The sequence below is a fragment of the Microcaecilia unicolor genome, chromosome 1 (assembly GCF_901765095.1).
Source record: "Microcaecilia unicolor chromosome 1, aMicUni1.1, whole genome shotgun sequence".
NCBI lineage: Eukaryota > Metazoa > Chordata > Amphibia > Gymnophiona > Siphonopidae > Microcaecilia > Microcaecilia unicolor.
The window spans coordinates 91,651,008-91,668,546 of NC_044031.1; the positions used below are offsets into that span (position 1 = coordinate 91,651,008).

The following is a 17,539-nucleotide window of genomic DNA, read 5'->3' on the forward strand; positions in this document are numbered from 1 at the left end:
GGTCCCTGGAGCAGTTTTAGTGGGTGCAGTGCACTTCAGGCAGGCAGACCCAATCCCATCCCCCCCCACTACCTGTTACGTTTGTGGAGGAAACAGCGAGTCCTCCAAAACCCACCACAAACCCACTGTACCCACATCTAGGTGCCACCCTTCACCTGTAAGGGCTATTGTAGTGGTGTACAGTTGGGGGTAGTGGGTTTTTTTTTGGGGGGGGGGCTCAGCTTACAAGATAAGGGAGCTATGTACCTGGGAGCAATTTATGAAGTCCACTGCAGTGTCCCCTAGGGTGCCCGGTTGGTGTCCTGGCATGTCAGGGGGACCAGTGTACTACAAATGCTGGCTCCTCCCATGACCAAATGGCTTGCATTTGGTCGTTTCTGAGATGGACGTCCTTGATTTCGATTGTCGCCAAAAATCAGAAACGACCAAGTCTAGGGACAACCATCTCTAAGGACGACCAAATTTCAGGATTTGGGCGACCCTGACCGTTATTATCGAAACGAAAGATGGACGTCTATCTTGTTTCGAAAATACGGGTTTACCTACCCCTGGATGGGGACGTTTTGCGAGGACATCCAAATCGAAACGAGGACGTCCCTTTCGAAAATGCCCCTCCACGTCTAATGAATGAACCAGATAGGCTTGGGGAGGGGGAAGGGTAGGTATAAATGAAGTTCTATTACACCACAGACTTAACAGAGGTAGGTTCTAAGAAGGGTAAAAAGGGAGGTGACAGGAGGGAACACTTGGTCAAAAAGTGCCAATAAAAAGACTTACCATCTGTTTGAGATTTGCTGAGAAATATTGTGCTTGCCCGAGGATGGTCCGAGGGGTTGAATTCCATGTTCATATCTTGAAAGAAAGAATAATGAAAACAGGTTAAGAGGGTAATTTTATCACAGGTTAACTAACTTACACATCAACTACCGCATATGTTACCCCATTCTTCCCAAAGCAAGCATGCACATACTTTCTTTTTCAAAATTATCCCACACACATTTACACCTGATATCTGGCACACAAAGAGAAAGACAACTAGTGCCTGGCCCTCCAAAAGCCTTCTAGCTGAACAGATGGCCATGAGGAAAACCACCTTAAGAGTACGATCCTTCTTGGAGGCCTGTGTTAAATGTAGGAGCATTTTCTGCCATTGCACTAGCTTTCTATAAAGAGAAGGAGGTGCCTAGTTTCTTTATTGAATAGACTTCAAAATAGGAACCTGCTTGCCTTCTTAATCCCCTCATTTCAAACGTCACTTAAATTTGCATATTAATTATAGAATACTATAATTTATAAAATACTGCCATCCATGCTTACTCTGTGCTGGCATTTTATAAAGTGCAATCCTCCCTTTCGTATGCATCCACTCAGTGCTTATAGGCTGTATTATGCATGTACGTTTACACACATTGCAGGAGGGCTATTTTATAAGTTTTACAAATGGAAATGCCTTAAATTACCACATAAAGGTTCATTCCAGCACTTGCAATAACAATCACTGGACACTCTGGGCTGATGCATGGAACGATGGATGTATTTTGAATTCCAGTGGATAACAGAAACGCACAGCCAGAGGATCAGAACTCCCCCACAAGCATCCTGAAGCATTTAGTATAGATTCAATATTTTGAAAGCTTTTCCAGGTAATTACCAAGGGGCCCTTTTACAAAGCATCAGTAAACCCAATGCGAGATTACCGCACGCTAAATCAGAACTACCGCAGGCCCAATGCGGCCAACGGCGGTAGTTCTGGCTTGAGCGTGTGCCATTGCCGGCACGCAGGAAGCATTTTTCTAGCGTGGCGCTAAACTAGCAGTAATCAGGCATTTCCGTGCGCTGCATGGTTACAGCTGAGTTACTGCGGGAACCCTTACCGCCATCTCAATGAGTGGCCATAAGAGTTCCCCGCCACATGGCCATGTAGTAAGAGTTTGTGTTGATCAAGACCCAACCGCTTTTTTGGATCTTCTGGACTTCGGCACTGTCATGCAAGGTTTTTTTTAATGTGGAATTTTGAACTGTTACAGTGGACAAGAATAATTCTCACCTGGGTGATAAAGTTAAGTACTATGTACTGTTTTGATGTGTTGATCAAGGTTACGTATTTAATCTGTGATTTGTTTAGGCGTATCCCAGGGGGTGGTTAATACTTAAGGCTTATGATGTAGGATTTGGGGATTGAAGGGGATTTTAAATGTATGCGATAGGTATTTGATTTAGTTATACCCCAGTTGCAAAGAACTCAAATATAAATCAATGTATGCCTCTAGCTTCTCCTACATCAGCATGCAACTGAGGAATGCACTACCAACTGCCATAAAAACTATGCACGTTCTGACAGACTTCCGTAAATTACTAAAGACTAAATTGTTCAATCAGGCGTACCTAAAAGATCCTTCATAGTGACCAGACATCAAAACCTTACCAATTCAAGTTAACATTGAACTCTTTTAATTTGTTTACTTTATTCACATGACTACTGTTGAATGTTTTTACATTTACCCTTGATCTTTAATGCCTGAAGTGAACTGTATATCTACTTCTTATAACTTATCCTATATTTTCTGTACTTAAATGCAATAATACTCTGTATTTCTCATTCCGGAATGGCGATCGCCATTACGGCATAATGTAAGCCACATTGAGCCTGCAAATAAATGGGAAAATGTGGGATACAAATGCTGCAAAATAAATAAATAATAAAGAATATTTGTTTGTTATATTTTCGATTATATATTGTTTGAATTATATTCTCAACAATTATATATTTTGATATTTACAATACATAAAGGAAATAACGCTGTGACACAAACTTCTGAGGCCTTTTCTCCATCCAATTGAGATATTGATTACTGTTGAGTCAATATGGTCCAGCCGTTGGTGAAACATGTTCTAAAACATGAAACACATGAATATTTCAAAGGCTAGCCCAAACCATGCCTAGGACATACCTCCTTTAAATCTCGACATGCTGCCTTTTCAAAACCGCTTCTTACATTTGTATGCCAATTTATACATATAAATCAGCTTTTTTAAAATATGTGTAAACAGTGGCTAATCCAGCTAAAATCGCCTTCTTTATCCTTTAAGCCAAATGACCCAGAAGGGTTATGTTCTCACACAGTTGTCCATCGTCTATGAGAGCCCACTTAAGCAGAAGTGACCCTCAAGGACTGAACTCGGACAAGCCTGGTATAGAGAGTACAAAGAAACATATCAATTAAAACACTCAGCCATACAACTTCCCACAGGTTCTATCAATGTTTTGTCAGCTTTAAGCAGAACGTACCTAATAGAAATATTTCATGTTTCTAAGTGGGGAATTTTGGGTTTTGTATCCTATGTAATTGTAAAACTGGCATAAGTTTGATTTCTATGCCATTGTTCAATATTTTTGTAGCCACTTGAATTTATACTTTAGAGGGTTTTAAAAAACCCAATTAGTATAAAGTTAAATAAAGACTATAAGAATCTACATAAAGTTGCCACTCAAAACATATGATCAATTTGCTCTACATCAGACACAAATGAGAGATGTAGAAAGCAGAGCAAATGATTAGTCATGCTGATCGAATTTGAGGAGATCAAAAATATACTGACTGATACTACAAAATGTGAAAGGTTTCTAAGAAATTAAGCTATTTTTCTTGAACAGATTCCCCATGTCTTGCTTGGAAACACTACTGTAAAAATATGTAGTGGGTGTCAAAACTGTAAAAAACTGTTTTCCTCCTTAACAGTTCTTCAAGCTGTTACATACCTGCAAGCAGTACAATTATGACTTTCAATACCTGAGGATTTACATACAGTTACTTCCTACATCTCTTTTCATACGAATTTGAAAACATACTTATTTAGAAAATATTATGCTTAAATTCTTTTGTTAATGTGCCAATATTTTGTAACCCGCTTTGAATCACTATGAGTCAGCGGGATATAAGTGCCATATTATATCATATCATAACCTGCTAAATCTCCCACATTTAGCAGGAAACATTCATTTTGGTGGGTCATCTCCCACACTCCCGCTGGGAGAGCTAAAACTCCTGCTGAAGGGCAATTCTAGCATCTTTCCTCTCCTCCCCCCATATTTGGTCCACCATGATCTCCCCTTCTTGCTGCCCCCTCCACTCAAACCTCCTTGTCAGCTGTATCTTCTTTTTGCCACAACTATGTCTGTCAGCCCGATAAACAGCAATCCACCGCGGAGCCTCACACTCAGGTGCACTGCAAGTTGCTGCCAAGACCCGTCCCTTTGACATCACTTCCTTTTCCTGGGCGGTGACTCCTAATGTGAACTTTGCATCACGTTGCTATAGTTTGGGTTCCTCTTTCCCTACATGCATCACTTATCCGGTTGAGGGCTAAATATTGGCCTTTAACTGGATAAGTTCAACTAGATAAAGGTAGGACTGTGTTTTATGCGATCCAATTTGTCCAGTTAACTTCTCCAATTAAGTGCTGAATATGTACACGTACAAAGTCAGTGCACAGACACGCAGTAGCAAGCTTTATAACAGCAGAAGAAGTGGCCTAGTGGTTGAAACGACAGGACAGGAATCAGGGAAGCCAGGGTTCAAATCCTGCTTCTGCCCCTGACCTTCTCTGTGACCTTGCACAAGTCCCTTATCTTCCATGTTCTCAGGTATAGTTAGTCAGCTCTTTGGGGCAGGAATATATTTTACTTATCATCTCTGGGCAACAATGTATACATCTAGTAGAACTGTATGTACTGGGTGGGTTCCCTAGTCTGAGGCCCATCTATGTCTTGGCTCCTTGGTCTAGAGGACGTGGGGAGATTTGATTGGCCAAATGCTCTTCCTGCAACTGCATAGGAAGTCACATTTTGGCATCCTGTTACACTGGGGCAGCCATTCCCAACCCAGTCCAGTCCTCGGGGCACACTTAGTCCCATGGGTTTTCAGGATATCCAAAATTAATATTCATGAGTTAGATTTGCATGCAATTGAGGCAGTGCATGCAAATCTATCTCATGCATATTCATTGTGGATATCCCAAAAACCAGATGGAACTAGGTGTGCCACAAGGACTAGGTTGTGAATCGATGCACTGGGGTCAGTTCATAGGTTCCACAAGCCTAGTATCTTCCAAGTTTATTACATATTTGATATAACACCCAACACGACCCCCCCCCCCCCCCCCAAAAAAAAAAAAAAAAACCTAGGTATTCACAATGCACAATAAACAGAAAGAGAAAAAAGAAAACTACAATAAATACAAGGTCAGGTGAGGCCTGACCGGTTCATGCCCACAAATCACACCCACATCCTGCTGCCAGAAGACAGAAAGAATGAGAAACCTAGCTATGGTTAAACGTTATACTTTTACCTGTGCCTTAAACTTTTCATAACATGGTTCTGTACACAGACAAAGCGGAAGATTATTGACTTTTTGTGCAGGAACTTGCTTGAACCTTCTTAAACTCAGCTATGTTAACTGCTTAAATCACGTTCTCTGGCAACGAGTTGCAAATATGGATTAGTAAACTATGCATTGAGTGAGAAAATAATTTTCTCCTATTTGTTTTAAAATGGACTACTTTGTACCTTAATGGCATGTCTCCTGGTCTTGGTATTTTTTTTTTTTTTTTTTAAAGAGTAAAACAGTCAATGTGAATTTAGCCATTCCACTCAAAATTTTATAGACCTCTGTCATGTTCTCCTTCAGCTGTCTCTTCCCAAGCTGAACAGCCCTAACCTCTTTATCCTTTTCTCACAGGAGGGTCATTCCAAAGCTTGAGGATGGGATGCTGCCAAAGGAAAACTGGAGCAGTGCTTCTTGGTCTGCTGAGGGAGCTGCTCTGGATTTTCTTTTCAGCGCTCAAATGTCATAAAAACAACATGATGTTTACTGTACAGCAAGATCAGCAAAAAAAAAGAGGTGCTGGGCAGCAGTTAAAAACTCACTGCTTTTGCAGTTAACTAACAAAACACCACCTAAATGTATTTTAGAATAATCTTATAAGATGTTAGAAACATAAAAATATAACAACAGATAAAGATCACATGGTCCATCAAGTCTGCCCAGCCATGCTGTCTACTACGCCTTCCTCGCTCTTAAAGATCCCACATAGCACAATATAACAATTTATTTTATATTCTGAAGTAAGCCCTACAGTCCTATGCGGATAACAGTGGGAAAAACGAGATTGTCCTACACTTTCTTGAATTCAGATACAATCTTTATCTCCACCACGAGAACATTCCATGCATCCCCCACCCTTTCTGTAAAGTGTTATTTCCTGAGTCTACTCTCTTTCACTTCACCATATGCCCCCTTGTTCCAGAGCTTCTTTTCAACTGAAAGAGACTCACCTCCTGTGCATTTATGAAATGTCTTTATCATATCTTCCCTCTCCTGCTTTTCTTCCAAAGTATACACATTGAGATCTTTAAGTCTGTCCCTATACAATTTGGGGCCCCTTTTACTAAGCCACTTAGGTGCTTAGGTACACTCAACATACGTCAATTTGGAGTTACTGCCCGGGTAGTAATTTTATTTTTTTCTACGGGCGTCCACTACATGTGCCGGAAAATAATTTTTATTTTCCTGTGTGTGGCACAAACCGGGCAGTAATTGTCATTCTACGCGATTACCGCACAGTTACCACGTGAGACCTTACCGCTAAGTCGATGGCTGGCTGTAAGGTCTCAGAGCCAAAATGGACGCGCACCAATTTTATTTTGCCGCAGGTCTATTTTCGGCAAAATTTTAGAAAAGGCCTTTTTTTATAGGCAAACTAAAAAATGGATCTGCATGCACCCAAAGCACATGCCTACACTAGCGCAGCCCATTTTTCAGCACACCCTAGTAAAAGGACCCCCTTATGATGAGGACCACTGACCAACTCCATCCTTTTAGCTTTTGAAGGTGCAGTCTCCAGAATTGTACACAATATTTTAAATGAGGTCTCACCAGAGACCAGATACTATTAACAAGCATCTGTCCTTGTTTGGCCACCTTGAGATCATCAGATATGATCACCCCCAAGTCCCACTTTTCTTTCGTGCACAGAAGTACTTCACCCCCTATTCTTACCACTAAGCTAAGATTCAAGGAAAATGTGTATTTGGCAGGACTTGCATATTACCAGTCAGTGTTCTACTCTTTGGAAAGGAGAATACACAACAATCTTTCACATTTATAGTTTATGCAGCATGCAGAAAGATAATAAAACCAAAACAGCACGTTAATGGATCAACCTCCTCAACTCTAACAAATCAAGCGATCTCAGCTTGACATACAATATTCATTTAACTAGACAATTTTGTGCCCAACTACTGAGCAGAGTACTAGAGTGAAGTGTTCATGGAAGTTTAGCAAACGATTCACAAGACAATATGTTTTCTCTTTTGTAAGTGATAAGGACTCCAGAAGAGAAGTATCTCAGCTTCCCAGCAGTCACAGCATTTCTGACTTCAGCAGTAGTAACAGCATTTAAAATACATAACTTCCTCAAGAGCCCAAGGGGGGTTGATTACTAAAGCTTAGCTCGAGTTATCTGCAGCAGGGCCCATCTTATTCCTATGGGCCCTGCTGCAAATAACAGGGGTGCAAATGCTATGAAAAGGTTCCACTACAGCAGAGCTTCCCTACCCACATTTGGGACCATGACTTGGGGTGGAGGAGTGGTCTAGTGGTTAGGGTGGTGGACTTTTGTCCTGGGGAACTGAGGAACTCAGTTCAATTCCCAGCACAGGCAGCGCCTTGTGACTCTGGGCAAGTCACTTAACCCTCCATTGCCCCATGTAAGCCGCATTGAGCCTGCCATGAGTGGGAAAGCGCGGGGTACAAATGTAACAAAAAATAAAATAAATAAATAAAGACATCATTAGCTCACATTTCAAGGGGTGGGGGGTGGGGATTGCACACCTACTCTGGTTGCACAAATGGGGGTCATGGCCACAGAAAGATTGATAAGCGATGCTCTAGAGCAAAGCATGTTTACATGAAGAGAGATCCATCAGGAACAGAATTAGCCTTAAAACAGAAGCCATCAGTTCTTATTTTCTTTTCATGACCACTCAGTTCATTTTGTACAAGCTGCTAAGCAGTAGGATTATTTTTATTTTTAACTTTTAATAAGAGGGCAGTGCCACTGGAGTTGTAGGCTTAGGGTTACCATACATACGGATTTACCGGGACATGTCCTCTTTTTGAGGACATGTCTGGGCGTCCGGGCAGGTTTTGCCAGTCCGCCCGTTTATCTAGATTTCTGAACAAACTGGTGGGCGGGCGGCGGACCTCTCCTAGCCTCCCCTCCCCTTCCCTTCCTTACTATCTACTGCCCTGGTGGTCTAGTGACCTCTTCAGGGCAGGAAAGAGCCCCCTCTTTCCTGCCCGGAGTGCTGCCCTTGCTCTGCATTCTGTTGCTGTGATGGTCTCGGGATTCAAAATGGCCGCCGAGAGTTGACGCGGCCTCGTGAGACTTCAACTCTCGGCGGCCATTTTGAATCCAGAGACCGTCACAGCAACAGGTTGCATTGCAGCGCAAGGACAGAGCTCTGGGCAGGAAAGAGGGGGCTCTTTCCTGCCCGAAGAGGTCACTAGAACACCAGGGCAGTAGATAGTAAGGGGAGGGGAGGGGAATATGTGACCCGGGGGAGGGGAGGTGACAGGGGGAGGGGAATATGTGACCCAGGGGGAGGGGAATATGTGACGGGGCGGGGTGAGAGCAAGAAAAGGCGGGTCGAGGATGAGAAAGGGGCGTGGTATGGGTGGGGCATGGGCATGGTGTGGGCAGGGCAGGGGCGTGACATGTGTCCTCTTTTTCAGAGGACAAAATATGGTAACCCTATGTAGGCTTAGCCCTATCTAACAAAAATCTTTTGGGTCTTGAGCACCAAGTAAAAGGAAACAGAAGTACAGAGAGGCATACACTAAATCCAGAAATAAAGTTTTGAAAACTATGTTTTATTTTTGCTTAGATCTTTAGCAACTGCAGTACTTTTTGTATTTAAGCCATCTATAGAAAATACTTAACCTTGGCAATTTTTTTTTTTCAAAAAATGTATCCAACAAGAATGAACACTTGAAACTTATATCTCAAACCACATAAAAAGCCGGATTTAGATTTGATAAACGTATGTCATCTCACACTGCTGATTTGCATGTTCAAGGTGCTCAACTCAGATGCACCCATCCTTGCAAAGCTAAGATATAGATATCTGAGGTTTTAGGCGCACGTAATATAAAATCAAGCTTACTCATACTTCCTTGTTTTTTTAAATTGATCTTGAAAGAAAAACATATAGGGAAGAACATTCAAAAACACTGGTGCGGTTATCACTGGCAATTCGTGGCCACTTTATTCACAAAACTGCCAAAGTTAGACATTTTACAAAGGGATGTGGTTTGGGGCAGTGACAGCTGGTGAAAAAGTCATATATTGAGGAGTGTAATTATCAAAATGGTCTCCCAGTAAGGCATGTTATTTTACCTCTAATTCATGCATTTTATGTAGAGAGACCTAGTAACTAATTGGGATTAAAAGTAAAATAACATGTCTTAAAGGTAGCCCACATTGATAACTTAATGGTAGCCTACACTGATAGCATCCCCCCTGAATGGTGAAATTCAGCCACTGAACACATAACTTATACAATAGGTTGGCGACATATAAATAGCAAATCAAACCTTTTACATGTATAACTCAGTAGCATAGCTAGACCTGACATTTTTGGTGAGCCCAGAATCAACAAGGGTGGATACCATAGGAGCCAACTTTTCATAATTATTGGGGGTACTAAGCCCAATGGAAATAACTCCTCCATGAACACATACAAGGAATTTTCTCAATATTAGGGGTGCTCAAGCACCCACAGCACCCACAGAGTCGGCTCCTATGGTGGATACTAGTTATCTCTCTCTTTCTTCCACATCCACCCCCACCCCAAGTCCAGCATCTATCCCTCTCTCTCCCAACCCTCTCCCCCAATAGGTCTAGCATCTCTTTCCCCTCCCCCCCCCCATGGTTCCAGCATCCCTCTCTCCTGATCCATCCCTATGGATCCAGCATTGATCTCCCCCCAAGGGTCCAGCATCACTCCCTTACCCTCAGTCCTCCAAACTTGCATGTCTTTCACTGGCAGCAATGGAACCAGGCTGCCTCCGGCCAGGCCTGTGGCATTTCCTCTGCCATATCCCACCCACACAGCAACAGGAAGTTGCAACAGAGGAGGCCGGCCAAGGAAGAGGAAAGGCTCCCAAGCTGGCTGGAGACAGCCTGGCTTCATTAGCGCTAGTGAAAGACATGCAAGTTTGGAAGATTGAGGGCAAAAAGCAGATACCAGAACGGGAGGGAGGGGGGGGGGGGGGAGAAGGAGAGATGCTGAAATGTAAGTTTTTTTTCTAGGCACCAGTGGAAGGACTGAGGGTGCACCTAAGGAAAAAAGAAGAAACTGACTGGCCATCAGACTTGGATGAGTGGATCTGTGCCCATCCGGGCCCAGTTAAAACTACGCCCCTGATATAACTATCCATTTAAAGTTACATGTGGATTTTCAAAACTGATACTTATACAGGTATTGCTGTCGAAAGTTTAATTTTTAATATGTAACTTCCATGAAAGCAGTACCATTGGAGCCGACTCTGTGGGTGCTGTGGGTGCTTGAGCACCCCCAATATTGAGAAAATTCCTTGTTTGTGTCCAGGGAGGGGTTATTTTCATTGGGCTTAGCACCCCCAATAATTTTGAAAAGTTGGCTCCTATGAGCAGTACCACTGAATATTGTCCTCATAGAGTTTAATTATCCGTGGATTAATAAACCTGACATAAGTAAACCTAAAAGTTGTAAACTCTTTGCCTGCAAATACACCCATATAAACCAGCACAGCTGAATGATTAAAGGAAACAGCTTATTCAATATGCTAAATTTAATTCAGTTTCAGAATACTAAATTCCTCAGGTATGTGTAAGTGAAACCTATAGACAGGTGAAAACATGAGTTCACAAACATACAGAAAACTTTCAGTCTAGTCATAGGGCAACATTTTTTTATTTGGTGCTTACAGAATAAAAGTAGAACACAACCTGAGGAGATCGGACTCATCCTTTCCAAACTCTTCAAGGAAAAATGATAATGAGTATTCAAGCCTCTAACACAGAGGTTCTCAACTCAGTCCTCAGGACATAAGTACATAAGTAGTGCCATACTGGGAAAGACCAAAGGTCCATCTAGCCCAGCATCCTGTCACCGACAGTGGCCAATCCAGGTCAAGGGCACCTGGCACGCTCCCCAAACGTAAAAACATTCCAGACAAGTTATACCTAAAAATGCGGAATTTTTCCAAGTCCATTTAATAGCGGTCTATGGACACACTAAGCTAGGCAGGTTTTCAAGATACCCATAATGCACTTGCACGAGATAGATCTGCAAACAATGGAGGAAGTGCATGTAAATTTATCTCAGGCATATTCATATTATAAATTTATTAATGATTATGTTTGATTTGAATAAAGTAAGTTGTTTTAATATTAAGTACTAATTTTGATAAATGATGTTTAGGTCATAATAGAGTGGGAGGTAATTGGAATTGACCGATAATTAAGAAATTTAACTCGTAATAGTTGGTAGGCATATTCATTGGGGACATCTTGAAAAATCAGACTGGCTTGGTGTGTCCCGAGGACTGAGTTGAGTACTCCAGCTCTAACAAAATGCCAGTTTTTAATCTTTTTTTAGGTTCTATGGCTCAGGATATGGCAGTTCATCAATGCATCAGTTTCTTTTCATTCATCGAGAGACAAAATATAAATGGGCAGAAAGCAATTTTTTTCAAAAAAATAAAATAAAATAAAGCATGAAAGCGCACTGGCAAGGAGACAAAAAGGTAAAATGTCAGATCTAGACCTTTGTCTCTTATTTTATTACTGCTGGAAACACAAGGGTGTTATCAAGGGCTGCCAGGAGATCTCTTCCTTCCAGGCTTTCATTTCATATTCCATGTGAAAGAGAATAGGAGGTAAATCATTCCTTTAGATGCTTACAATCTAATGGAACAATGTATCAATCCACAATTCATCAAGTTTCTTTTTCACCAGGGTCAAATGATAACTTGTTAAAATAGCAGCCTTTCAGCAATAATGTAACCACTTCAACTGGAAACTAAATAGCAATGTTAGGATACATTTAGCCCAATATTCAAAAGCATTTGTGTCATTTTTTTTTAATTCAAGCCACTTGATCAGATAATTTTGGGCATATTAACTGTTACATAACTAGACACAGCACAACAACAAAAACTTTTTTTGTGTGTGCTACTGGGCAAAAACCATTTGTCCTATACTAAATTCAGTGTGCATATTCCAAATCCGAAGTCAGAATTGTTGTAACACATCAGGAAATTTTGTTATACATAAGTTTGCCCAAATAAATTAAGCACTTGGAAAGCATTGAATAATTTTTTACAGAACGAGTTTTACTCCAACAATTACCTGATCTACATCAAAGTTTCGTAGTAAACAGTATACGAAAACGTAATGGAATAACAAAAATTTCAAAAAGTCTCGTATTCCAGTTTAGAAGTCTTACTTCAGCAAGGCCAGTACTGTTAAAAGTGCTTCAGGCAATCTACTTTTGCGTTTGTGACCGGTCATATTTTCCCATTGCAAAAACCAGCAGTAGTCCCCCATCATAGTTGGGATTCCAATTGGCCTGATATCTGTTCTCCATTGTAGAAATGTCTTTATGGAACCTCTCTCCAAGTTCGTCACTTACGTGTCCCAAATTGGGTGGGAAAAAGCAAGATAGGAATGTAAGAATGCATTTTCAATGACATTCGGCAGCCAAGTTGTTCATATGCTTTAAGCATGTTGTCTACTGTCCAGCATAGTTTTCAGCTCATCTGTTCCCAAGGAAGTTCTGCACTACTAGCACAAATGCATCCCAAGCATTGCTATTATAAGTGAATAGGCTTTGCATGTATAACTTAAAATCTAGACGTGTCAGACAAATTCAGAGCTCATATTTGGAATCGGCAGGTTTCAATTTAGTATAAATCACATGTTTTTCTCTCAGTAGCAAAATCATTGTTGCGTTGTGTTTATCCATCCAAAAAGGGGAAATGGCTTAGGGTATTCAGAAGCATGTGCAAATAGCAGCATTTACATGTGTAGGTTGTGTACATAAGTAAACTGCAATTTCAAAAAGATGAAATTTGCTCTTACCTGTTGATTTCCTTTTCTTGAATCTCAGCGAGACCAAGCCACACCTATGATTATGTCCCCTTACCAGCAAATAGAAGCAGAGAATTCAACGATTCCAATTACATTAATATAAAAGAGATGTAGGCCAGTATTTCTCTGACTCCAGCAGATGGTTTCTGGCGGACTAGTTCAGCAGGATCTTGTATCTTGTTAATATTTTTCCATTTCTACCCCGAGCCTCAAGCTACAGTGCTTCATTCTGTGTCTGGCCAAGGTACTCCCTTTCAGGTCCTAAGGGCCTTCACTCCTAGTACAAGCAGCATCGGAGGGTCCAATTCCTTCATGGAGTTGAAAGAAGTCTTCCCAATGAGGACTTAGGATTTTTAGTGGTGTGTTTCTTTACAGGTAAGAGTTTCCTCTCTCACAGACCAGGTGTTAATGACTCTTAATTCCCTTCACAATACCACAGGCCGCTCTCATGCCTAGTGCTCATGGAGTGGGAGACTCCAGACCTGGTCCTCAAGGAGACAAAACTGCTCAGCAACCTTTACACACTCCTAGTCAGTCATAGCAGTATAGCAAATTCTAATAAACTAAACTATCCCTAGAGAGATAGATTTGGGGTCTCTAAGGTCGATGCTCTAATAACAGTAGTCACTAAGATCACCACCATTCTGATAAAGAGCAGTACTGTTTTTAAGGGGGTCCATGACCACAAACTGAGTTGCATCTTAGGCAGCTCTTTGCTTCCTTGGCATTGGGATTCAAAGTAGTAGTCTATAATAGTTACATAGCCTGGGAAGCTCTCTGCTGGGTTCAACAGGCTTGTCTTCTTCTCCCACTCATTTCATAATAGTCACTTAAATTTACATACTGATTATGCATGTACATTTACAGAATACTGCAGGCAAGTGTATGCTGACCCACATACATGGCAACATAACCACTATTCTATTACATGTTCAATTTGCACGGTGCAAAATTTTAGGGAGCATTCACATAGGTGGTCCTTAGGTGCCACGAAGGGGAGGAGCCAACCATATTTTCGAAACGAGATGGCCAGCCATCTTTCTTTTCGATAATACGGTCGGAGCCAGCCAAATCGCAGCATTTTGGCCGGCTTTCGAGATGGCCGGCATTGATTTCTGCCGATAATGGAAACTAATGCTGGCGATCTCAAACTCGGCCAAATGCAAGGTATTTGGTCATGGGAGGAGCCAGCATTTGTTGTGCACTGGTCCCCCTGACATGCCAGGACACCAACCGGGCACCCTAGGGGGCACTTCTAAAAAGTAAAAAAAAAAAAAAAATTTAAAATAGCCCCAGGTGCATAGCTCCCTTACCTTGGGTGCTGAACCCCCCAAATCCCCCACCAACCCACTCCCCACAACTCTACACCATTACCATAGCCCTTATGGGTGAAGGGGGGCACCTACATGTGGGTACAGTGGGTTTTGGGGGGTTGGAGGGCTCCCATTTACCACCACAAGTGTAACAGGTAGGGGGGGATGGGCCAGGGTCCGCCTGGCTGAAATGCACTGCACCACTAAAACTGCTCCAGGGACCTGTATACTGCTGCGATGGAACTGAGTATGACATTTGAGGCTGGCCAGAAAAGTTTTTAAAGTTGTTTTTTTGAGGGGGGAGGGGGTTAGTGACCACTGGGGGAGTCAGGGGAGGTGATCCCCGATTCCCTCCGGTGGTCATCTGGTCAGTTCGGGCACTTTTTTGGGACTTGGACCTGAAAAAAAAGGGTCCAAGTGAAACCGGCGACTTTCTTTTTTCCATTATCGGGCGAAGCCGGCCATCTCAATGCACGCATCCTGCCTTTGCTACCGTGCCGACACGCCCCCTTGAACTTTCGCTGGCCCCACGATGGAAAGCAGATGGAGCCAGCCAAAATCGGCTTTCGATTATACCGATCTGGCCGGGTTCATGAGATCGCCGGCCATCTCCCGATTTGTGTCGGTAGATGGCCGGTGATCTCTTTCGAAAATGAGCTGGTAAGTTGCACGCATTGTTATGTAACACGCTTTGATATTGTTACGTCTGTGCTCATCTCGCCCTCTGGTGGCCAGAACTAGTGGCTGCTGTGGACTGTCACCCGTTCCAGATTTCAGCCCAGTCCGGTCCGGATCTTCCAGGCTGCCGGGTTTGCTTGTGCCGTTTGAGCCTGCATAGCACCCGTAGTTGCCTGATGATTGCAGCAGCTGAGTTCCAACTGCTTCTGGGCTTATCAGCCATCTTGGACACATGTCTTCTTGCCTTGCATTGCGTCTAAGGCTCTGGTTGTTGGGGTGCTGGTGCACTTCTGCTGTTTCCAGTTCTAGTTTTTGCCTGCCTTGATTCTTGTCTGTTCTTGCTAGTCTGTGGATAGTTAGATTAGATTGTTGTTTGTTTGCTTGTCTCTGAGTGGTAGTTTGGTGTTTATCCTTGTCTGTTGTATCCTGCTGGCTGCTCTGCAGCTTTTAGTTCTGTGTCTTGTTAGTCAGTGTTTTGTTCCCTGTTTCAGTGGCTGCTTGCAGCTTCCAGTTTCTGTCCCCTAGCTTGTCCTGTCCCTGCCTTGTGTTGTATTGTCTAGCCCAGTTTTCTGCCTTGCTGCCCATGTTCCTTCCTTTCCCCTCTGACACTCAGTTCCTGTGCTGCCTAGCTGTTATCCAGCGCCTGCCCTGCCCTGCAAAGTCCTGTCGGCCACCTGAAGCTGGGAGCTTAACTCCTGGTGGAAAGTGGCCAGGTACAGGTGAAGCCTAACTGTTGTCAGAGTTCTGCCTTGCCCCTGGTGTGGGGTGGTTTTGCCTGCCACTGCCGCTCCTCGGCAGTGGCCCAAGGGCTCACAACCCAGTTTCAGATTTGAAAACATGACAGATATCCACATGGAAGTTAAGGTGCCATATATAGAATCCCAGGGCTAGTGTCCCTCATCCCAGTGACTATCTTCGGGCACCCTATATAGAATTCCCCAACATGTGCCCTCAATTACATAGTAACATAGTAACATAGTAGATGACAGCAGAAAAAGACCTGCATGGTCCATCCAGTCTGCCCAAGACAAACTCACATGTGTATACCTTACCTTGAATTTGTACCTGTCCTTTTCAGGGCACAGACCGTGTAAGTCTGCCAGCAGTATTTCCCGCCTCCCAACCACCAGTCCCCGCCTCCCATCATTGGCTCTGGTACAGACCGTATAAGTCTGCCTGCCCTCCCCTATCCTAGCCTCCCAACCACCAACCCCTCTTCCCCCACCTGCTCCGCCACCCAATTTCAGCTAAGCTTCTGAGGATCCATTCCTTATGCACATGTTCCTTTATGCATATCCCACGCATGTTTGAACTCCGTTACCGTTTTCATCTCCACCACCTCCCGCGGAGGGCATTCCAAGCGTCCACCACCCTCATCCGTGAAAAAAATACTTCCTGACATCTTTCCTGAGTCTGCCCTCCTTCAATCTCATTTCATGTCCTCTACTCGTCTACCCGCCTTCCCATCTCCGGAAAAGTATTACAATTGTATTACAATAATTTTATTGACAACGGTTTTAATACCTATGCTGAAACAGTGGTATATCAAATACATGGAAATAGAGATGGACTGCATATCCACCGCTAGCTTTACCTTCCTTAATTAAAAACGCTACTTGCAGCCCTACCCTAGTGACAGGTTTCTCATATCTGTCAGACGTTTACCTTCTCAGGTGAAAGTCTGGCAAGTCTACAAGTTCCCTCTTGACTTTGGGCCCTATGGCATGTGCTTATCTTGCCTGTGAATTAATCCGGCCTTGCCATTATCTGAGTATTTATTTAACACTGTCCCTGTTGGCTCTGCACCATTAAGCCATGTCTATCAATATGGCCAGTTACTTTGTTTTTCAGAACACATTTTACCCATTTTGTCGAGCACTGACAGGCTCATTAGTCGTTGGTCTCCTGGATCAGCCCTTAAAACTGGGTTACATTGGCCACCCTCCAATCCTTAGATACTGCAGCTGATTTAAATGGTAGGTTGCAGATTACTAGTAATAGGTCTTCAATTATTTCAATTCTGTATTCTTTCTGAACTTTGGGGTGTACACCCGTCTGGTCCTGATGATTGTTGCTCCTTAGCCTGCCAATTTGCTCTATTACATCTTCCTGGATGTCAATTGCTTCAGTTCCTCTGAGTCATCATTATCAAAGAATGTTTCTGACATGGGCATCCATCCCCCACATATTCATCAGTAAAGACTGAATCAAATAATTCATTTTCAGACCTGACAATTTAAACACGCTAGCAGTTGTTTGAGTTTTGTTTTACCTTTTGTAATACATGGAACACATTTGGTCTGGGCTTCCACTACTAATGACTCCTCTAGGCTGCTGACAGCAATGTTTG

At 42.8% G+C, this 17,539-nt stretch overlaps 1 protein-coding gene across 1 annotated transcript in view; it reads right to left on the reverse strand.

Annotated features, from left to right (window-relative positions):
* CCNY (cyclin Y) overlaps window positions 1-17,539 on the reverse strand; it is a 598,774-nt gene that overhangs the window by 314,861 nt on the left and 266,374 nt on the right. The window contains exon 2 of the mRNA XM_030199560.1: window positions 778-852. Within this exon, the coding sequence (XP_030055420.1) occupies window positions 778-852 (75 nt within the window). The remainder of the gene's footprint in view (window positions 1-777; window positions 853-17,539) is intronic.